This window comes from Oncorhynchus keta, chromosome 20, assembly GCF_023373465.1.
Source record: "Oncorhynchus keta strain PuntledgeMale-10-30-2019 chromosome 20, Oket_V2, whole genome shotgun sequence".
Lineage (NCBI taxonomy): Eukaryota > Metazoa > Chordata > Actinopteri > Salmoniformes > Salmonidae > Oncorhynchus > Oncorhynchus keta.
This window is the reverse complement of record NC_068440.1, coordinates 14063759-14082535: the sequence shown is the minus strand read 5'-3', so window position 1 is coordinate 14082535 and position 18777 is coordinate 14063759. Positions and strand designations below refer to the sequence as shown.

The 18777-nt window shown below is 41.8% G+C and overlaps 1 protein-coding gene across 2 annotated transcripts; it reads left to right on the top strand.

Annotated features, from left to right (window-relative positions):
* The first annotated feature begins 11564 nt into the window (after positions 1–11564).
* Positions 11565–18162, top strand: LOC118399442 (septin-10-like). 2 transcript variants are annotated; one of them, XM_052472116.1, is made up of 10 exons: positions 11565–11718; positions 12262–12370; positions 12458–12653; positions 12754–12940; positions 14020–14181; positions 14573–14669; positions 14753–14921; positions 14994–15126; positions 15237–15415; positions 17338–18162. In XM_052472116.1, the coding sequence occupies exons 1-10, from the start codon at positions 11689–11691 to the stop codon at positions 17504–17506; spliced, it is 1431 nt and encodes a 476-aa protein (XP_052328076.1). In that variant the 5' UTR covers positions 11565–11688; the 3' UTR covers positions 17507–18162. The 2 variants fall into 2 exon arrangements, with proteins under 2 accessions (XP_052328076.1, XP_035651428.1); XM_035795535.2 differs by lacking the exon at positions 17338–18162 and adding an exon at positions 15628–17034.
* The last annotated feature ends 615 nt before the right edge of the window (positions 18163–18777 follow it).

Below are 18777 nucleotides of genomic sequence, written 5' to 3'. Positions count from 1 at the left end.
TCTTGTTTCTTTGTACCATCCTTCAGCTCCACTCAACCCCTCCCATCTATCTCTGAACACCATCCAGTTTCTATTTGCCATTGTTACGTCCTTCGTTAGGAGACCAAGGTGCAGGACGGTAGGCGTACATTTGACTTTATTTTCAACTGACACCAAAAAAGAACAAAACACGAACGTAAAGCTCTGTAGCTCTAAACAGCAAATATACAAAGACAAGATCCCACAAACTATGGTGGAAAACAGGCTGACTAAGTATGATTCCCAATCAGAGACAGCTGCCTCTGATTGGGAACCATACCCGGCCAACAAAGAAATAGAAAACTAGAATGTCCACCCAAAGCACACCCTGACCGAACCAAATAGAGAAATAAGAAGGCTCTCTAAGGTCAGGGCGTGATTGCCATATATGTTTCAACTGTGCTGTGTTGTTTCACAAAAGCTCTGAACATTTATTTTCTCATCGTTTCCACAGGTAGTAAACTAAAGATACACATTTTTGCTAAGAGTATTATTATATTATTGATCGATTGACTATGACTTTTTAAAATCACCCATCAGTGCTATTTGTAGAATTAGCTCTATGTAAATGTTGCAATTCTTCAGCCATTCCTAAACCTGTGACCAAAAACAAGCTGCATACGGTCAGTAACAAAACAAATGATCTAATGATTCTGTCTCTTCGCAGCAAAATCTGCAGAGCTGGGATGGTTGTATCCCTCGTATATATAAACATTTCTATTAATTTCAAGAATTTTGTATAGTCATTTAAATGGAAAAACGTCAATGTTTTATATGTTATATATTATATTATTATTATTATATTATAATGTTTTGAATCCAACTCAAAACAAATTTTATTTGTCACATGCGCCAAATACAACCTTATGGTGAAATGCTTACTTAACAGCCCTTAACAATGCAGTTAATTAATAAAAATATGTTTTAAGTGAAAAATAGAAAATAAAAGTAACAAATAAGTAAACAGCAGCAGTAGCGAGGCTATATACAGGGGATACTGGTACAGTGTCAATGTGCGGGGGCACCGGTTAGTCGAGGTAATTGAGGTAATATGTACATGTAAGTAGAGTTAAAGTGACTATGCATAGATAATAAACAGAGAGTAGCAGCAGCGTAAAAGAGGGGCCTAGGTTGCCCTTTGATTAGCTGTTCAGGAGTCTTATGGCTTGGGGGTAGAAGCTGTTAAGCCTTTTGGACCTAGACTTGGCGCTCCAGTACCACTTGCCGTGCAGTAGTAGAGAGAACAGTCTATAACTAGGGTGGCTGGAGTCTTTGACAATTTTTAGGGCCTTCCTCTGAAACCACCTGGTATAGAGGTCCTGGATTGCAGAAAACTTGGCCCCAGTGATGTACTGGGCCCTACGCACTACCCTCTGTAGTGCCTTGAGGTCGGAGGCCGAGCAGTTGCCATACCAGGCAGTGAAGCAACCAGTCAGGATGCTCTCGATGTTGCAGCTGTAGAACATTTTGAGGATCTCAGGACCCATGCCAAATCTTTTCAGTCTCCTTAGGGGGAATAGGCTTTGTCGTGCCCTCTTCATGACTGTCTTACTGTGTTTGGATCATGATAGTTTGTTGGTGATGTGGACATCAAGGAACTTGAAGCTCTCAACCTGCTCCACTACAGCCCCATCGATGAGAATGGGGTCATGCTTGGTCCTTTTCCTGTAGTCCACATTCATCTCCTTTGTCTTGATCATGTTGAGGGAGAGGTTGTTGTCCTGGCACCGCACGGCCATGTTTTTGACCTCCTCCCTATAGGCTGTATCATTGTTGTCGGTGATCAAGCTTACCACTGTGTTTCATCGGCTAACTTGACGATGGTGTTGGAGTCGTGCCTGGCCATGCAGCCATGAGTGAACAGCGAGTACAGGAGGGGACTGAGCACGCACCCCTAAGGGGCCCCCGTGTTGAGGATCAGCATGTCAGGTGTGTTGTTACCTACCCTCACCACCGGGGGTGGCCCGTCAAGAAGTCCAGGATCCAGATGCAGAGGGAGGTGTTTAGTCCAAGGGTCCTTAGCTTAGTGATGAGCTTTGAGGGCACTATGGTGTTGAAAGCTGAGCTGTAGTCAATTAATATAATTCTCACATAGGTGTTCTTTTTGTCCATGTGGAAAATGGCATTGTTGAGTGCAATAGAGATTGCATCATCTGTGGATCTGTTGGGGCGGTATGCAAATTGGAGTGGGTCTAGGGTTTCTGGGAAAATGGTGTTGATGTGAGCCATGAGCAGCCTTTCAAAGCACTTCATGGCTACAGACATGAGTGCTACGTGTAACGCAGGTCATGCTGAATACTTATCGTTTCTAGTGAGTTTCCAGTAGCCAGTCATATTATATTGTGATATGTTTAAGTTGACAGCTATTACAAATCAGCTGTCAGAAGCTGCATGATGAGCAGTTTATTTTGAGCCAATCAAAACTCAATATTCTCTTAGTCCCTCTCCTAACCTCACGTTATACACCAGTTGGCGCCAACATGCTAAAAAAGAGCTAGAACGGAACGAAGAGCTACCGCCATTCCATGGAAGGAAAAACTAAGTTTCAAATCATTGAGAAGTTGTATAAAACTAAACTAAAAAGAGAGAACTGGATATTAACACTCACCTATCTACACGAAGGTGCTGTGAAGGGATTGAGGGAAAGATTGACGACAGGATTTGGTGAGTTTTTGTATGGAGAACAAGCTGCTTGCGATTAGGCTAGCTAAGCTATTGCTAGCATTTTGTGCATGTTCATACTGAACGAAGCATACGCACAAGCCGTTAACATTTAGGCTAGCTCAGCTATCGATCAATTGAAATAGCAAACGTTAGTGATCATGCTAATCATGCATGACAAACTATTTTAGTTTTCATACTTTTATACAATGTGATTAGCCAGTATCATAATCCATTTTGGTACACTGTTATGTTTAAGATTACTTTCTAAGAAATTACGGTGTAAGCACTAGTACTTTTCATTTGCCCGGGCTAGTCTATTCAGTCCAGGTGAGCCTGGTGCTGTAGTTGTGTAAAGTCCTTTGCATTGCCCAGGCTAGTTATTATTGTTCAGACCACGTGAGATTAGTGCTGTAGCTAAAGCATTTTGACTAAGTTTTATTTTCTTATTTCTTTAATTAAGCTAAGCACTATATTAATGTTTATATGAAAAGGTATTCATGGTATATATATTGTGTTTCCCCCAGCGTGTGTGTGTGTACTATATTAATGTTTATAAGAAAAGGTATTCATGGTATATATATTGTGTGATCCTGTTTGTAAAACAGGTCAGGTGTTTTTAAGTATGGATTCAGTTACACCAAGGATGACGAGCCGCCCGAACCCAGGATATTGATAACTAGATTTGCATGCAAAGATTTATTTTCCCTGTAGAACACTGAATTTGCACTGCCATTCTACGGTGTGGTAGGATTTTTCTTGCAAGACATCATTGCATCATACATTGTAGTGGGTTTGTTATAAGCACATGCTACACTTAAACCCTTTACAGTGTTTATTGATTGGCACAGTCACTCACATTTGATTCCATCTCATAGTGGTTTATAAGTCAGTTGGTTTGTGTTATTCAATACATCCAGCGTTGTTTTGTGTATCAGTTCATAAACCGTGTGCCATGGAATCGGTATATATGCACAGCTGTCAATGTGTTGGTCCTTAAATGAAACTGGTATTGTAAGGGTTGTGGAACTGGTTGCAGTGAAGTCAGACGCAGGAGAGCAGAAATAGGAAATAGCCGGAGCAGATTAATTTCAAAACCAACGGCAATAAAAAAAAAAAACCTACATGGGTACAAAAACCCGACGCGCACCAGTAACATAGTGCACAAGCACTTACAAACAAACAATTCCACACAAGGACATGGGGGGAACAGAGGGTTAAATACACAACACTTAATAATGAGGGAAATGGAAACCAGGTGTGTAGGAAAACAAGACAAAACAAATGGAAAATTAAAAGTGGTTCGACGATGGCTAGAAGACCGGTGACGCCAACCACCGAACACCGCCCGAACAAGGAGAGGAAACGACTTAGGTGGAAGTCATGACAGGTATACCTTTTTATTTATCACAATTTTCTTTAACAAATTTTGGTGTTTAATAATTCCCCTTCCACTTGCCTCTTCCATTTTTGCAGTAATGCTGCAATTAGTTGGTTGTCATTTTGAGTAGAGCAGACATTTCCATATATTTTTGTTAGCTGCATGTGTGCCATAACTCCACCAGTCCTATTTATGAAGCAATTTACAAAGAATATACTGTTTTATACAATTTTTTTGTTGTTGATCAATTACTATATTTGAGTGTAACAATAATATTGGTCGTGATAATTGTTCTGTCTTTTCTGGTGGATTAAACTGAAATTGAAAACAACTTTTTATGACTTGTTTTAAAAATAGCAATATTTTTTATTATTATTTCATTTTCAAATAACAGAAAGTGAGAGGTTGTAATCTGAATAATGGGAGAAAGGCCATTCTTGAACATGGGTGAGACATTCTTACTAATCTAATCTGCTAGAGAACCAATTCGGATTTAAGTATAACTTTTGTATGACTGAAGCCTTTAGTGAGAGGTTTAATACTTTTATATTTAATCATTTCTCCCCTCCGAATTCATATTCATTATGTTAATGAATATGCTAAATTAGCTCAATTAATAAAATGTTAAAAAAAACAAGTCGCTAGGTGTAGGCAAAGCCATAAGCAAATAGGTAAACAGCTATGATTTAAGAGTTAATCAGGGGAATTTTTCCACAAATAGGCAGGTATTTTCATTTCCATTGTAACAAGATCTTATCTATTTGGTTAACTTTCTTTAAATAAGTATTGTAGAGAGATCCTTTTTTCCTTTCAGGATATGAATACCGTGTATGTCCACTGCCCCATCAGACCATTTTATTAGTAAACTACACGGTAATGCAAAAGTTGTACTTTTTAGCAATCCAATACTTAATATAGTAAATTTATCATCATTTGGTTGTAATCCAGAGTGGTTCGAAAAAAGTATCTGGCTCTTCTGAGGCTGTGCAGGGATCCAAATTGTGAATTTAAAAGAACATGAATCAGCGTACAATTACACCTTTATTTTTAAGCAATGTATTTCCAGCCCCTTGATATTATTGTTGGATCTGATTTGAATATCTAACAATTCGATGGCCATAATAAATAGATATGCCAATAGTGGACAACCTTGTTTTACTCCTCTTGACAGTTTAATACTTTCTGATAAGTATTTACTAATTTTCACCTAGGGTTACTATACATAACATTAACCCATTGTGTAAGAGATTCTCCAAAATTGAAAGGGAAATTATTATCTAAAAGGGTTAAGGTTAAGGTTAGGGGAATGGTTAGCTAACATGCTAAGTAGTTGCAAAGTAGCTAGAAAAGTAGTAAGTAGCTGAAGTTGCCAATTCACAACCTTTGGGTTGATAGGCATTCACGTTATATGCCCAAGCTACCACCCTACCATTGTTTTTGCCTTAATTGTTATGGCTGCAATCCCCCTATCGGGATAAGTGCACTCAACAAACACTGAATAGCATAGCGCTACATTCAATAAATATTACTACAAATATTTATATTCATGAAATCACAAGTGCAAAATAGGAAAACACAGCTTAGCCTTTTGTTAATCCACCTAGCATAGCATAGCATTATGTACACTTAGCATCAGGAAGCTTGGTCACGAAAATCAGAAAAGCAATCAAATTAATTGTTTACCTTTGATGATCTTCGGATGTTTTCACTCACGAGACTCCCAGTTACACAACAAATGTTCCTTTTGTTCCATAAAGATTATTTCATATCCAAAATACCTCTGTCTGTTTGTCGCGTTATGTTGAGAAATCCACAGGAAAGAGCGGTCACAACAACGCAGACGAAAATTCCAAATAGTTTCCATAATATCCACAAAAACATGTCAAACGTTTTTTTTAAATTATCAATCCTCAGGTTGTTTTTAATATATATAATCGATAATATATCAACCGCAAATGTCTTTCACAGTAGGAGAGGGAAAAGCAATACCGATCCAAACTCTGTTGCACGAGCAAAACTCTTGACGCGATGTTATCGTTCTGGCTAATTTTTCAAAATAAAAGCCTGAAACTATGTCTGAAGACTGTTGACACCTTGAGGAAGCGATAGGAAAAGGAATCTGGTTCATATCCCTTTAAATCCAGCAAAGGGGGGCTATGGAACATGGAGTTTTCAAAATAGAAGCCACTTCCTGTTTTGATTTTCCTCAGGATTTCACCTGCAATATCAGTTCAGTTATACTCACAGAGAATATTTTGACAGTTTTGGAAACTTTAGAGTGTTTTCTATCCAATACTACTAATAATATGCATAAATTAGCAACATGAGACTGAGGAGCTGGCCGTTTACAATGGACATCTTTTCATCCAAGCTACTCAATACACTGCCCCTGCAGCCATATGAAGTTAAATAACCATCTGTCTTATGTAACCATACCAAACGTAACATAACATAATAATTTGAGCATCCCGGCAAAAACTAAAGTAGAGTGGTAGATCATACCATGCCAGAGAACTTGAAAGGGGGTCCAAAACTGTGGACATTTTTTAAAGACATCTTAAAACCGTTTTAGCTTTTCCTTAGGGTGCTCTTAGGCTTTTAGTCATTCAGTTCTTTTAGCTCATCTTTTATATTTTGCTTATTCTTTTATTACATTTCAGCTCTTACCATGAATTAGCTACTACATTCCTCACTCGTTCTATGCTATTAATGTTTGAACTCCCATGGCTGTTATCTATATGTATTTTTATCCTCCTATACTCTTCTTGTGGTATTTTTATTGTTTTTATTCATTTTGCTGTAAAGCGCATTGCGTTCCCTCCGGGTCTAAAAATGTGCTATTTAAATAAAGTTTGATTTGATAACAATAAATCATTTCTGAACACTACATTAATGTGGAAGCTATCATGATCAACGATTATCATAAATTAATCACGAAGAATGATGATCATACCCCCAACATCATGAATAAAGTGCTAACTAAATGCATTTTTTGGAGGGTATGATCTTTATTCATTGCGATCCTCTTTACAGAAACATAGTGTTCCTCTCCTCTCCAAAGGTTATTTTATTTGGCTCTTCTGATGACCAGGTGGCGAATCGCATCTCTGCATGTCTGGCAGACATATCAGTGTGGATGACGGATCACCACCTCAAGCTGAACCTCAGCAAGACGGAGCTCCTCTTCCTCCCGGGGAAGGACTGCCCGTTCCATGATCTCGCCATCACGGTTGACAACTCCATTGTGTCCTCCTCCCAGAGCGCTAAGAACCTTGGCGTGATCCTGGACAACACCCTGACGTTCTCAACTAACATCAAGGCGGTGTCCCGTTCCTGTAGGTTCATGCTCTACAACATCCGCAGAGTACGACCCTGCCTCACACAGGAAGCGGCGCAGGTCCTAATCCAGGCACTTGTCATCTCCCGTCTTGATTACTGCAACTCGCTGTTGGCTGGGCTCCCTGCCTGTGCCATTAAACCCCTACAACTCATCCAGAACGCCGCAGCCCGTCTGGTGTTCAACCTTCCCAAGTTCTCTCACGTCACCCCGCTCCTCCGCTCTCTCCACTGGCTTCCAGTTGAAGCTCGCATCCGCTACAAGACCATGGTGCTCGCCTACGGAGCTGTGAGGGGAACGGCACCTCAGTACCTCCAGGCTCTGATCAGGCCCTACACCCAAACAAGGGCACTGCGTTCATCCACCTCTGGCCTGCTCGCCTCCCTACCACTGAGGAAGTACAGTTCCCGCTCAGCCCAGTCAAAACTGTTCGCTGCTCTGGCCCCCAATGGTGGAACAAACTCCCTCACGACGCCAGGACAGCGGAGTCAATCACCACCTTCCGGAGACACCTGAAACCCCACCTCTTCAAGGAATACCTAGGATAGGGTAAGTAAGGGTAAGTAATCCTTCTCACCCCCCCCAACAAGATTTAGATGCAAGTGGCTGTTCCACTGGTTGTCATAAGGTGTATGCACCAATTTGTAAGTCGCTCTGGATAAGAGCGTCTGCTAAATGACTTAAATGTAAATGTAAATGTATAAGTCGCTACAAGATGTTCAATCAAGTTAAGTCAAAACACGGTAATCAAAATGAATACATCCTTACTTAAAAAATTAAATAAATAAGTCATCTAATCAAAGGAAAATGGGTAGATCAAAACATGGCGAAGTGGTTGACAGTGAAATCTTAAAATAATTCATGCAATCTGAAGAGATATCAGTGTACTGACGAGCAGAAAACACAGGAACGGGTTGGCAACCCTAGGACTCCCAGTAGCATGTAACAAAACAATGATTTCAATCTGGGAGAAATGTACAGGGCAATATCAATCCATGTAATATGGTTAGCCACATATAGAAGAATAAACATCAGTGGAATGCTAGGTAGAATAAATCAGAATGGAACTTAAATATTAATAGAATGCATACCTGAAGAATAGAATGACAAGAACATTTGTGGAGGGGGTGAGAGCTCATTTCGCCCTGATGATGTCTTTGTGTCTGTTGGAAGTGGCGGGTGAGGCTACGCTGTTCCATACTGTTGTGCTATGATCAGTGGTCAATTAAACGTCTATTCCACGTTTGTTCAACGTAATTTGATTGAACCCGTGTGTAGTGAGGAGATGGTGACTGTGTCTCTGTCTGTGACGACACGGATAATATAAAGCTGGCTCCCTTCTCCGGGTTTCGTCAGGACAGAGCAGCTACGTCTGGTAAGACGAGGGGCGGGGGTGTGTCTATTTGTCAATAACTGCTGGTGCGCGATGCCTAATATTAAAGAAGTATTGAGCTATTGCTCGCCTGAGGTAGAATGCCTCATGATAAGCTGTAGACCAGACTATCTACCAAGAGAGTTCTCATCTATATTATTTGTAGCCATCTATTTTACCGTCAATACTACTCGCCAACGTGCAATCATTGGACAATAAACTAGACGAGGTAAGATCATGAAAATCCTACCAACGGGACATCAAAAACTGTAATATCCTATGTTTTGTGGCTGAATGACAACATGGAAATTCAGCTAGCGGGATATACGCTGTACCGGCAAGATAGAACAGCACACTCCGGGAAGACGAGGGGGGGCGGTCTGTGCATATTTGTAAACAACAGCTGGTGCACGAAATCTAAGGAAGTCTCTATATTTTGCTTGCCTGAAGTAGAGTATATTGTGATAAATTGCAGGCCACACTACGTACCTAGAGAGTTTTCAGCTATACTTTTCATGGCTTTTTATTTACCACCACAGACAGATGCTGGCACTAAGACCGTACTCAATCAGCTGTATAAGGAAATAAGCAAACAGGAAACCACTCACCCAGGGGCGGCGCTCCTAGTGGCCAGAGACTTTAATGCAGGGAAACTTAAATCAGTTCTACCAAATTTCCATCAACATGTTTAATGTGCAACCAGAGGGAAAAAAATTCTAGATCACCTGTACTCCACACACAGAGACGCGTACAAAGCTCTCCCTCGCCCTCCATTTGGTAAATCCGACCACAACTCTATCCTCCTGATTCCTGCTTTCAAGCAAAAATTAAAGCACGAAGCACCAGTGACTCGGTCTATAAAAAAGTGGTCAGATGAAGCAGATGCTAAACTACCGGACTGTTTTGCTATCACAGACTGGAATGTTCCGGGATTCTTCCGATGGCAATGAGGAGTACACCACATCAGTCACTGGCTTTATCAATAAGTGCATTGAGGACGTCGTCCCCACAGTGACTGTACGTACATACCCCAACCAGAAGCCATGGATAACAGGCAACATTTGCCCTGAGCTAAAGGGTAGAGCTGCTGCTTTCAAGGTGTGGGTCTCTAACCCGGAAGATTCTAATAAATCCTGCTATGCCCTGCTGTGAACCATCAAACAGGCAAAGGATCAATACAGGGCTAAGATTGAATCATACTACACCGGCTCCGACACTCGTCTTATGTGGCAGGGCTTGCAAACTATTACAGACTACAAAGGGAAGCACAGCCGCGAGTTACCCAGTGACACGAGCCTACCAGACGAGCTAAATCACTTCCATGCTCGCTTTGAGGCAAGCAACACTGAGGCATGCATGAGAGTATCAGCTGTTCCGGACGACTGTGTGATCACGCTCTCCGTAGCCTACGTGGGTAAGACCTTTAAACAGCTCAACATACACAAGGCTGCGGGGCCAGAGGGATTACCAGGACGTGTGCTCCGGGCATGTGCTGACCAACTGGCAGGTGTCTTCACTGACATTTTCAACATGTCCCTGTTTGTCTGTAATGCCAACATGTTTCAAGCAGACCACCATAGTCCCTGTGCCCAAGAACACAAAGGCAACCTGCCTAAATGACTACAGACCCGTAGCACTCAATCAATCATTGACACGAACTCCAACGTGTAGCACCATTCATGGCGATTTATTCTGATAGGAACAGCACAAAATTGCACGTCATGCAATGCACGGCTCACCATCCAACTCTGCACTCACGCACGCGGTTTGGTGCTTGTTCACTGGGCATGTAGTTACCAAAATAATACAATTACAATATAATATCTTTAACAATGTACCTGATAGGAACAGCACAAAATTGCACGTCATGCAATGCACGGCTCACCATCCATCTCTGCACTCACGTACTGTACAAAATATATGAACCCCCCCACCAGACACAGTAAGTTGCTAGCTAGTACTGGCAGGAATTCTTTACAACAAAATGCACAACAAATATTCTCCAAAAAACGCTGCACCTTATGTGTGATGTTCGAATAACATTTACAAACAAATTGATATAAATTGTACATTTAAATCATCACTTGGGAGTATAAAAATCACTTTTGACGTACAGTGCTTTGCAACCAACAACTTACCGCTGGTAAGCAAGCTACGCCAACCAGCCAATAAGATGCCATTTTGAGTAGGTGAAGGCAAGACAAAACTAAAACCAAAAACCCATTGGCTTAACAATAATGTGGCAAGGGGAATCACCAATATAACCCTGTTACATAGAGATGGCAGGAGACGTGGAACAGAGACACAAAGGACAGGCATCTATCACAAGTACAGAGGAAAGAGTAGGAGGGGAGGACGGCAGGAAGAGAGGAGACCATCTTTACAAGGCTACGTTTTTGACACAACCGGCTGAATAAAACATACACAAATTATAGGAAAGCATCTAACAAGAAGGTGTGATTACTACCCAGGGAACAGTGACCGGAACATGTACTGAACAGTGGTGTAGGGTAAACGCAAGTAATCGCAGTTTACCCACATTTTTTATTTAGCACAACAGTTTATCCACCTTTTGTGGAAAAATGCATTGAAAGTAAAGGGAGCGTAACGTTTTTCCACTGGGACCGGCAGTATGAGAGCCGAGAGAGGGAGTGAGATCCATTATGAGGGAGAAGGGGATACTGAGTCATCATTCGAATCAAAAATGTTATATATTTTTTTATTAAAACGGGGTAGGCAGGTCGAATTTCCTCCCTGTCTCTGGCGCACACTCCAGTACAGTAGGTGGCGTTAATGCAGCATAACGTTGGATGCCAACCCCCTATAAACCCCACTGAAGAAGAAGCTAGCTATAAGTCTCCTCCGTTTATGACATCTACTTTGTTTTGAGATTGCTTTCTAAAAATATATATCCAAACTATGTCTTCCTCTGATGTTGCTCGGCAGCTGGTACGTCATAAAGTAGTTTTTGTGTGTATTCCCCAGTATTTAGAGTTAGCTATCGGAATAGAAACTTTACAGAACATAACGAACAAGTTTAGGACGTCTGAGTCGAGTCAGACATGCCAGGGAGTGTCCCTTGCTAATTCTAACTAGCTTGTTTGTAAAAGTAACCAGCAGTGTTTTGAAGTTGTTAAATTGGCTAGCGAGCTAGTCGTGTTAACAAACGTTAGTAACGTTGTAGCCTCCTCCGCTATTTTCATAGTCGGCACTGGCTGTTTAACTTCGTTAAGCTGTCGTTAGATACTGTAACGTTAAGTAGCTAACTTTAGATATCGCTGTTTTGCGAACTGTGTCTTGAGATCAAAATAATGCCATGATTTAACGTCAGCTGCTTTCAAATGATTATATTTTGTTACGTTTCAAATGGCATTTCTTGTTCACTACACTAGAGCAACAAACAAGAGGTTCAGAGGCTTATATTTGGTGTTTGAACAGACATTACTCTGGAGGAGAGTCTGTTGATGTGTTATGTTGTGTTCCTGACATAAGGGAGCACATCCCCTCTCTCTGTCTGGCCATGTTGGGTTTGACAGCCTTCCAGACCAGCTGGTCAACAAGTCCACCTGCCAAGGCTTCTGTTTCAACATCCTCTGTATAGGTAAGACAACAACCGTCTCTCTCCAACCAGGCCTATCCCCTTGCTGCCTCTCACACTCCATCTCTCTCTGTGTGTGTGTCCCACCAGGTGAGACTGGTATTGGTAAGTCGACCCTGATGGACACACTGTTCAACACTAACTTTGAGAACTGTGAGTCGTCCCACTTCGAGCCACAGGTGAAGCTGCGAGCCCAGACATACGACCTGCAGGAGAGTAATGTCAAACTCAGACTCACAGTAGTCAACACTGTTGGCTTTGGAGACCAGATGAACAAACAGGACAGGTAGGGAGAGGGGTGTGTGTCACATCACTGTCAGCTTTTAAGACTAGCTGAACAAACTGGGCAAGCGTGTGTATACTAACCTTGTGTTTCTCCTTACTAGCTACCAGCCGGTGGTGGACTATATAGACCGTCAGTATGAGACGTATCTCCAGGAGGAGCTGAAGATCAAGAGAAGCCTCCATAACTACCACGACTCCCGGCTCCATGCCTGTCTCTACTTCATATCGCCCTCCGGACACTCCCTCAAGTCCCTGGACCTACTCACTATGAAGAAACTAGACAGCAAGGTGTCTGTCAAAGGCTTCTGGTCACTGGCCCAGTATAGTCACTGACCCTGCTCATATCACTGTACTGAGGTCACAGCTCTCAGATCCTTGTGGCAGTCAAACACTGAACCAACTGTAGGAAGGAGATATTAAGCTCCAGATGTCAGGGTATTTTTTTAGCGTCTCGAATCTGAGTGTTAATGTGTGTAGTTGTGTATTCACATGATGTATGTGAATGCACATGACTGAGGCCAGGATTCAGTCTGTTCATGTTTGTACGTTTACTTTTCTATCATTTTTATTTTTTTTAAATTTAGCTGACCCTCTTATCCAGAGCGACTTACATTAGTGAGTGCATACATTTTTGTACTTGTCCTCAAGCGCCATGCTCTACCAACTGAGCCACATGGGACCACAATGCGTCTTTTAAAGGCAATGTTACTGAGTTTGTGGAGATCACATTCAAGGTAATTGCTGCAGGTGACTGCTCAATTGGAAGTCAAGTACGCTATAGTGTGGTTTCAGAATTTATCCCTGCCTGACTGTGTCGTAGTTTAGTTTTACCCTAGATGTGTCCACTCTGGAGTGGTCTATAGTTCCTCTGCACGCTGTCTAGTCACTCACAGTAGCTGGCATGAGCTCAGCTGTGTGCCCACCCCAGTGATTACCATCTGAATGGGGTTGTTTTCTGTGGAATGCTGTCTAGCTTTCTTTGTCCTGTATGGATAGAGAGATGTAGTGACTCTGAAAAGATGGGAGAGCGAGAACAGTAAGAGTAGAGGACTGATGCAGTGAGACAGAGAACAGTGTGTTTGTACCAGGCGCAGAGAGTATATACTTAGCTGTGGTGTGTGTGTGGGTTGTTGGCAAGAAGCTAGTGTAGGCTGGGTGGGATTCTGTCAACACTACGAATCTGAGTCTGCAGCTTGCAAAGTACTATGAGTTGCATGGGCCTTGTAGACAAGCTAGCATGCTAATGTCATGTAGAATGTGCACCTTCAAAATGGTTTCTTTCAGTACTAAAATAAATATTGTGTAATTCTCACCATCCTTATTTGCACAGAAATAGCACATTTTGTCTATGTGCGTGTTTGTTCCAGGTGAACATCATCCCAGTGATAGCTAAGGCGGACACCATCTCTAAGAGTGAGCTGCACAAGTTTAAGCTCAAGATCATGAGTGAGCTGGTCAGTAACGGAGTTCAGATCTACCAGTTCCCTCTGGACGATGAGACTGTAGCCAAGGTTAACACTACCATGAATGTAAGTACACGCACACTCATCTGCTGCTGCACATGTTTATGTAGTTATTGTTGACAGAGCGTCTCACAGATGGTATTCACATGAGTAACTTAGTGTCTGTAATGTGCAGTCTACATCTCAGGGCTATGTCACCAAGCCAGCTAGAGATATGCAGGATCGTCTAACACTAGCTAGCTTCACATTCTAACTAAGGCTTCATCCATGTCACAAAGGGTGGGTATTGATCAAACGCCTGCCGCTAATTCAAACCAGGCTTTAAACTGCACATGCATGTCACACGTGGATGGCTCAGCGAGTCAAAAATGGATTTCAATTAAAACGATGCTTGCATACCCTGTCCTGATTTGGGACAGTTCCTCAACTGGAAGTGTGTGTGTGTGTCTGTGTGCAGGGCCACCTGCCGTTTGCTGTAGTGGGTAGTACAGAGGAGATGATGGTGGGGAACAAAATGGTGAAGGCTCGCCAGTACCCCTGGGGCGTAGTGCAAGGTAAGAGTGAGTGTGTGTGTGTTTGGGTCCCTCTGGGCAGAAGAAAATTGGACAAATCCACTGTTGTGCTGATTGTGTTTCAGTGGAGAACGAGAGTCACTGTGACTTTGTGAAACTGCGTGAAATGCTGATTTGTGTGAACATGGAGGACCTGAGAGAGCAGACTCACACACGTCACTATGAACTGTACCGCCGCTGCAAGCTAGAGGAGATAGGCTTCAGAGACACAGACCCTGAGAGCAAACCTGTCAGGTACGATACACACACATAGACTCTGGCACTAGTGAAATTGAAGTGTGTATGACCTTTGAAATGTGTGCACAGCCTTCAGCAGACATATGAAGCAAAGCGTACAGAGTTTCTGGTGGAACTTCAGCGGCGAGAGGAGGAGATGAGACAGCTGTTTGTCCAGAGAGTCAAAGAGAAGGAGGCTGAACTCAAAGATGCTGAGAGAGGGGTACACACCACATTCACAAATACACATATATTACGATACTTAGCAGAACATGTGTTTTATGTGAAGGTATCCATTGTAAGTCTCTAACCATTTTGCTGCTGTGTGAGTAGCTGCAGGGAAGGTTTGAGCAGCTGAAGCGGTTGCATGCGGAGGAGAGGGGTGCGTTGGAGGAGAAGAGACGAGTTCTAGAGGAGGAACAAAGTTCCTTCAGTAAGAGACGAGCTGCAGCCCAGCTATTGCAGGCCCAAAACCTTAATGCTAACGGGAAGAAGGACAAGGACCGCAAGAAGTGAGTTACAGTACCTCTGACCTCTAGGGCCATACTCTAAATAAATGTTATCTCTTTTTAATGTCTCCATTTGAGCAGCTTAGATTTTTTCTATAGATGTTTGATATCAGTCTGTGCTCTGACTGAGGGCATTTCCTAACACATTATTGTCCAGCTCTCTTCTCTTATTCTCCCCCACTTTCCTTCTTGTTCCCCATCTCTCTCCGTCTCAGCTCTGGGTTCATGTGAAGATCAGCGTGATTTGGATCAAAACAACCACTGGCATCTAGTGCTCTATTCTGCCCTCGTTGGCTAGATTCTGGCGCTAAATAGAAAGTAATTTCACAGAGCCTGCTTACTTCAAATGTCTTACTTTATAAAGAAAGGAACAACAATAAGCATTTTAAAACTGACTGTACTGTCAACAGCCCATAAGACATCAGTCTTCAGATGTAAGTTATGAGGCTCACGTGTTATTCCTGTTCGGTTTGCTTCAGTGTTTCTCCTATGATTTCTTTCAGCAGCGGTGGCAAAGTTATTCGGGGGTGTGGCCAATGGCGTGGTTTTAGAGGCCCTCTTGGCATCAGATAATTTTGCTGTTTTAAAGTTAATTTCCTACAATTCTACACATTTTGCTATGGCTTATGCCATTTTATGCAATCTGAGTGACTCCAACATTGTAACAAAATCAATGGGTGACATGTAATTTTACATTCTCCCTGACTGTCAAGTTTATTTTGAGTGTTAGTTCTCAAAGACCTTACTGGGAGAAAAAAATATATTGCTTATAGCTGTTGCTATTCTGGTTTTGGTGGTTTAAGTTTATATAAAAAAAAAATATATAAAATAATATTGTGCCACTGCTAAATGCACACGTAGGGGAAACACTGCGACAAATTATAAAAACAATATAAAATGACATTGTGCCACTGCTAAATGCACACGTAGGGGAAACACTGCGACAAATTATTATGTTATTTTGTACTTCATTTTAGTGGCATTTTGCTTTATATATCCCTGTATTTTATATCTCCCTCTATTAACCCCTGCAACTATAGGTCACCAGTAGCCTTGCAGTTTTGCCAATGAATTCCCTTTTTACTTGCTTTACACTTTACTGACTGTTTCACTACCATTTATGAGTAAAGAATTATTAATTGGGTTGTAATTTATTTAGGAATTGGATGGGATTTATGTAAATTTACACTCGTTAGGTATATTCATTTTCCTTCTTAGGGAGAGTTTAACTAATGATTATTTTCCAGTGAAACATAATGCTATGCCAAACTGAAACACTTGAGTGCTTAAAGTCTGTGTGCCTTACATGTGATATTTATATGGACTCACTATAGACCAGCATGTTTACATGTTTTAACTACCCCAGTCTGACTCCTCTTCATTCCACTGTCCCTTCACTCATTTGGCATGCATTTGATAAACCGTGTTATTGAGGAAAGATTTTAATGTTTAACAATTGTATTTTTCATAAGTTATCTTTTAAACCAGTGTCCTATGCATTGTGTGCAATTTGTTCTCAGTTTTAAATAAATAAATAGTCTATGTAGTGAAACTGACCTGCAGTATTATACATTTTTCCAACAGTATTTCTCATTATTTATATAAAATCAGTTAAAACTCTGCCTCTTTTTCTTTTGTTGATGTCTAGGCTACTTAAAATGTGTTTTCTGCTCTAGTACTGACTGAGGTGATACAGTATCTGCAGTGTTTTTTGTTTACTTGCCATTTTATTTACTCTCTCCTGACACCCTGATCTAGAAGTCTTTTCACTTCCCAAAATTGAGATCTGAACCGAATTGACCCTGACACAATCCGGTCATAAAAATAAATCAGATTCGGACCTGAGGTGGGTATGACTTCTTTGGTATGATGTTACAAACTTGGCCCACCTGTATTTAGGGAGTTTCTCCCATTCTTCTCTGCAGATCCTCTCAAGCTCTGTCAGGTTGGATGGGGAATGTCGCTGCACAGCTATTGTCAGGTCCCTCCAGACATGTTCAATCGGGTTCAAGTCCGGGCTCTGGTTGGGCCACTCAAGGACATTCAGCGACTTGCTCAGAAGCCTCTCCTGTGTTGTCTTGGTTGTGTGCTTAGGGTGGATGTCCTGTTGGAAGGTGAACCTTCGCCCCAATGTAAGGTATTGAGAGCTCCGGAGCAGGTTTTCATAAGGATCTCTCTGTACTTTGCTCCGTTCGTCTTTGCCTCGACCCTGACTAGTATCCCAGTCCCTGCCGCTGAAAAACATTCCCACAGCATGATGCTGAAACCACCATGCTTCATTGTAGGGATGGTGTCAGGTTTCCTCCAGACATGATGCTTGGCATTCAGGCCAAAGAGTTCAATCTTGGTTTCATCAGACCAGAGAATCTTGTTTCTCATGGTCAGTCATTTGGTGCCTTTTGGAAAACTCCCAAGTGGACTGTCATAGGCCTATTACTGAGGGGTGGCTTCTGTGTGGTGTAATTGGTGGAGTGCTACAGAGATGGTTGTCCTTCTGGAAGGTTCTCCCATCTTCAGAGGATCTCAAGAACTCTGCCAGAGTGACCATCAGGTTCTTTGTCACCTCCCTGACCAAGGCCCTTCTCCCCTGATTGCTCCAATCAAGTTGTATAAACATCTGAAGGATGATCAATGGAAACTGGATGAACCTGAGCTACATTTCGAGTCTTATACCAAAGGGTCTGAATACTTATGTATTCAGGAATAAGGAATTTCTGTTTTATTTTGAATAAATGTGCAAAAATGTCTAACCCCGTTTTCGCTTTGTTATTATGGGGTGTTGTGTGTAGATTGCTGAGATTTAGTATAAGGCTGTAACATAAAATGTGGAAAAAGTATTTTTTTTACTGCAACTGCCAACCACCTGAGGAATCAGGAGCCAGCTCTCAGTGACTGTAGACAGCCTGCTGCTGCCTCTGCTAAATGTTAGATGGCGAAGGAGAGGAGCTAGGGGGCCCACGTGGGTAACTGGGGGACCCACGTGGGTAACTGGGGGGCCCTATATTGATTGGGTAACTGATTAATATAAAGTATACTGAACAAACATAACATCTTAAAATATTTGACTGAGTTACAGTTCAGGGGCGGCAGTGTAGCCTAGTGGTTAGAGCGTTGGACTAGTAACCGTAAGGTTGCGAGTTCAAACCCCCGAGCTGACAAGGTACAAATCTGTCGTTCTGCCCCTGAACAGGCAGTTAACCCACTGTTCCCAGGCCGTCATTGAAAATAAGAATATGTTCTTAACTGACTTGCCTGGTTAAATAAAGGTTAAAAAAAAAATATATATATGGAAATCATTCAATTGAAATAAGTTCATTAGGCCCTAATCTATGAATCAAATTGTATTTGTCACATGAACTGAAATC

Coding starts and splice junctions, on each gene's coding strand:
- LOC118399442 (XM_052472116.1), top strand. CDS start 11,689: ATGTCTTCCTCTGATGTTGCTCGGCAGCTG. Junction 14,922..14,993: donor CCTGAGAGCAAACCTGTCAG/GTACGATACACA, acceptor ATGTGTGCACAG/CCTTCAGCAGACATATGAAG. Junction 15,127..15,236: donor TCAAAGATGCTGAGAGAGGG/GTACACACCACA, acceptor CTGTGTGAGTAG/CTGCAGGGAAGGTTTGAGCA.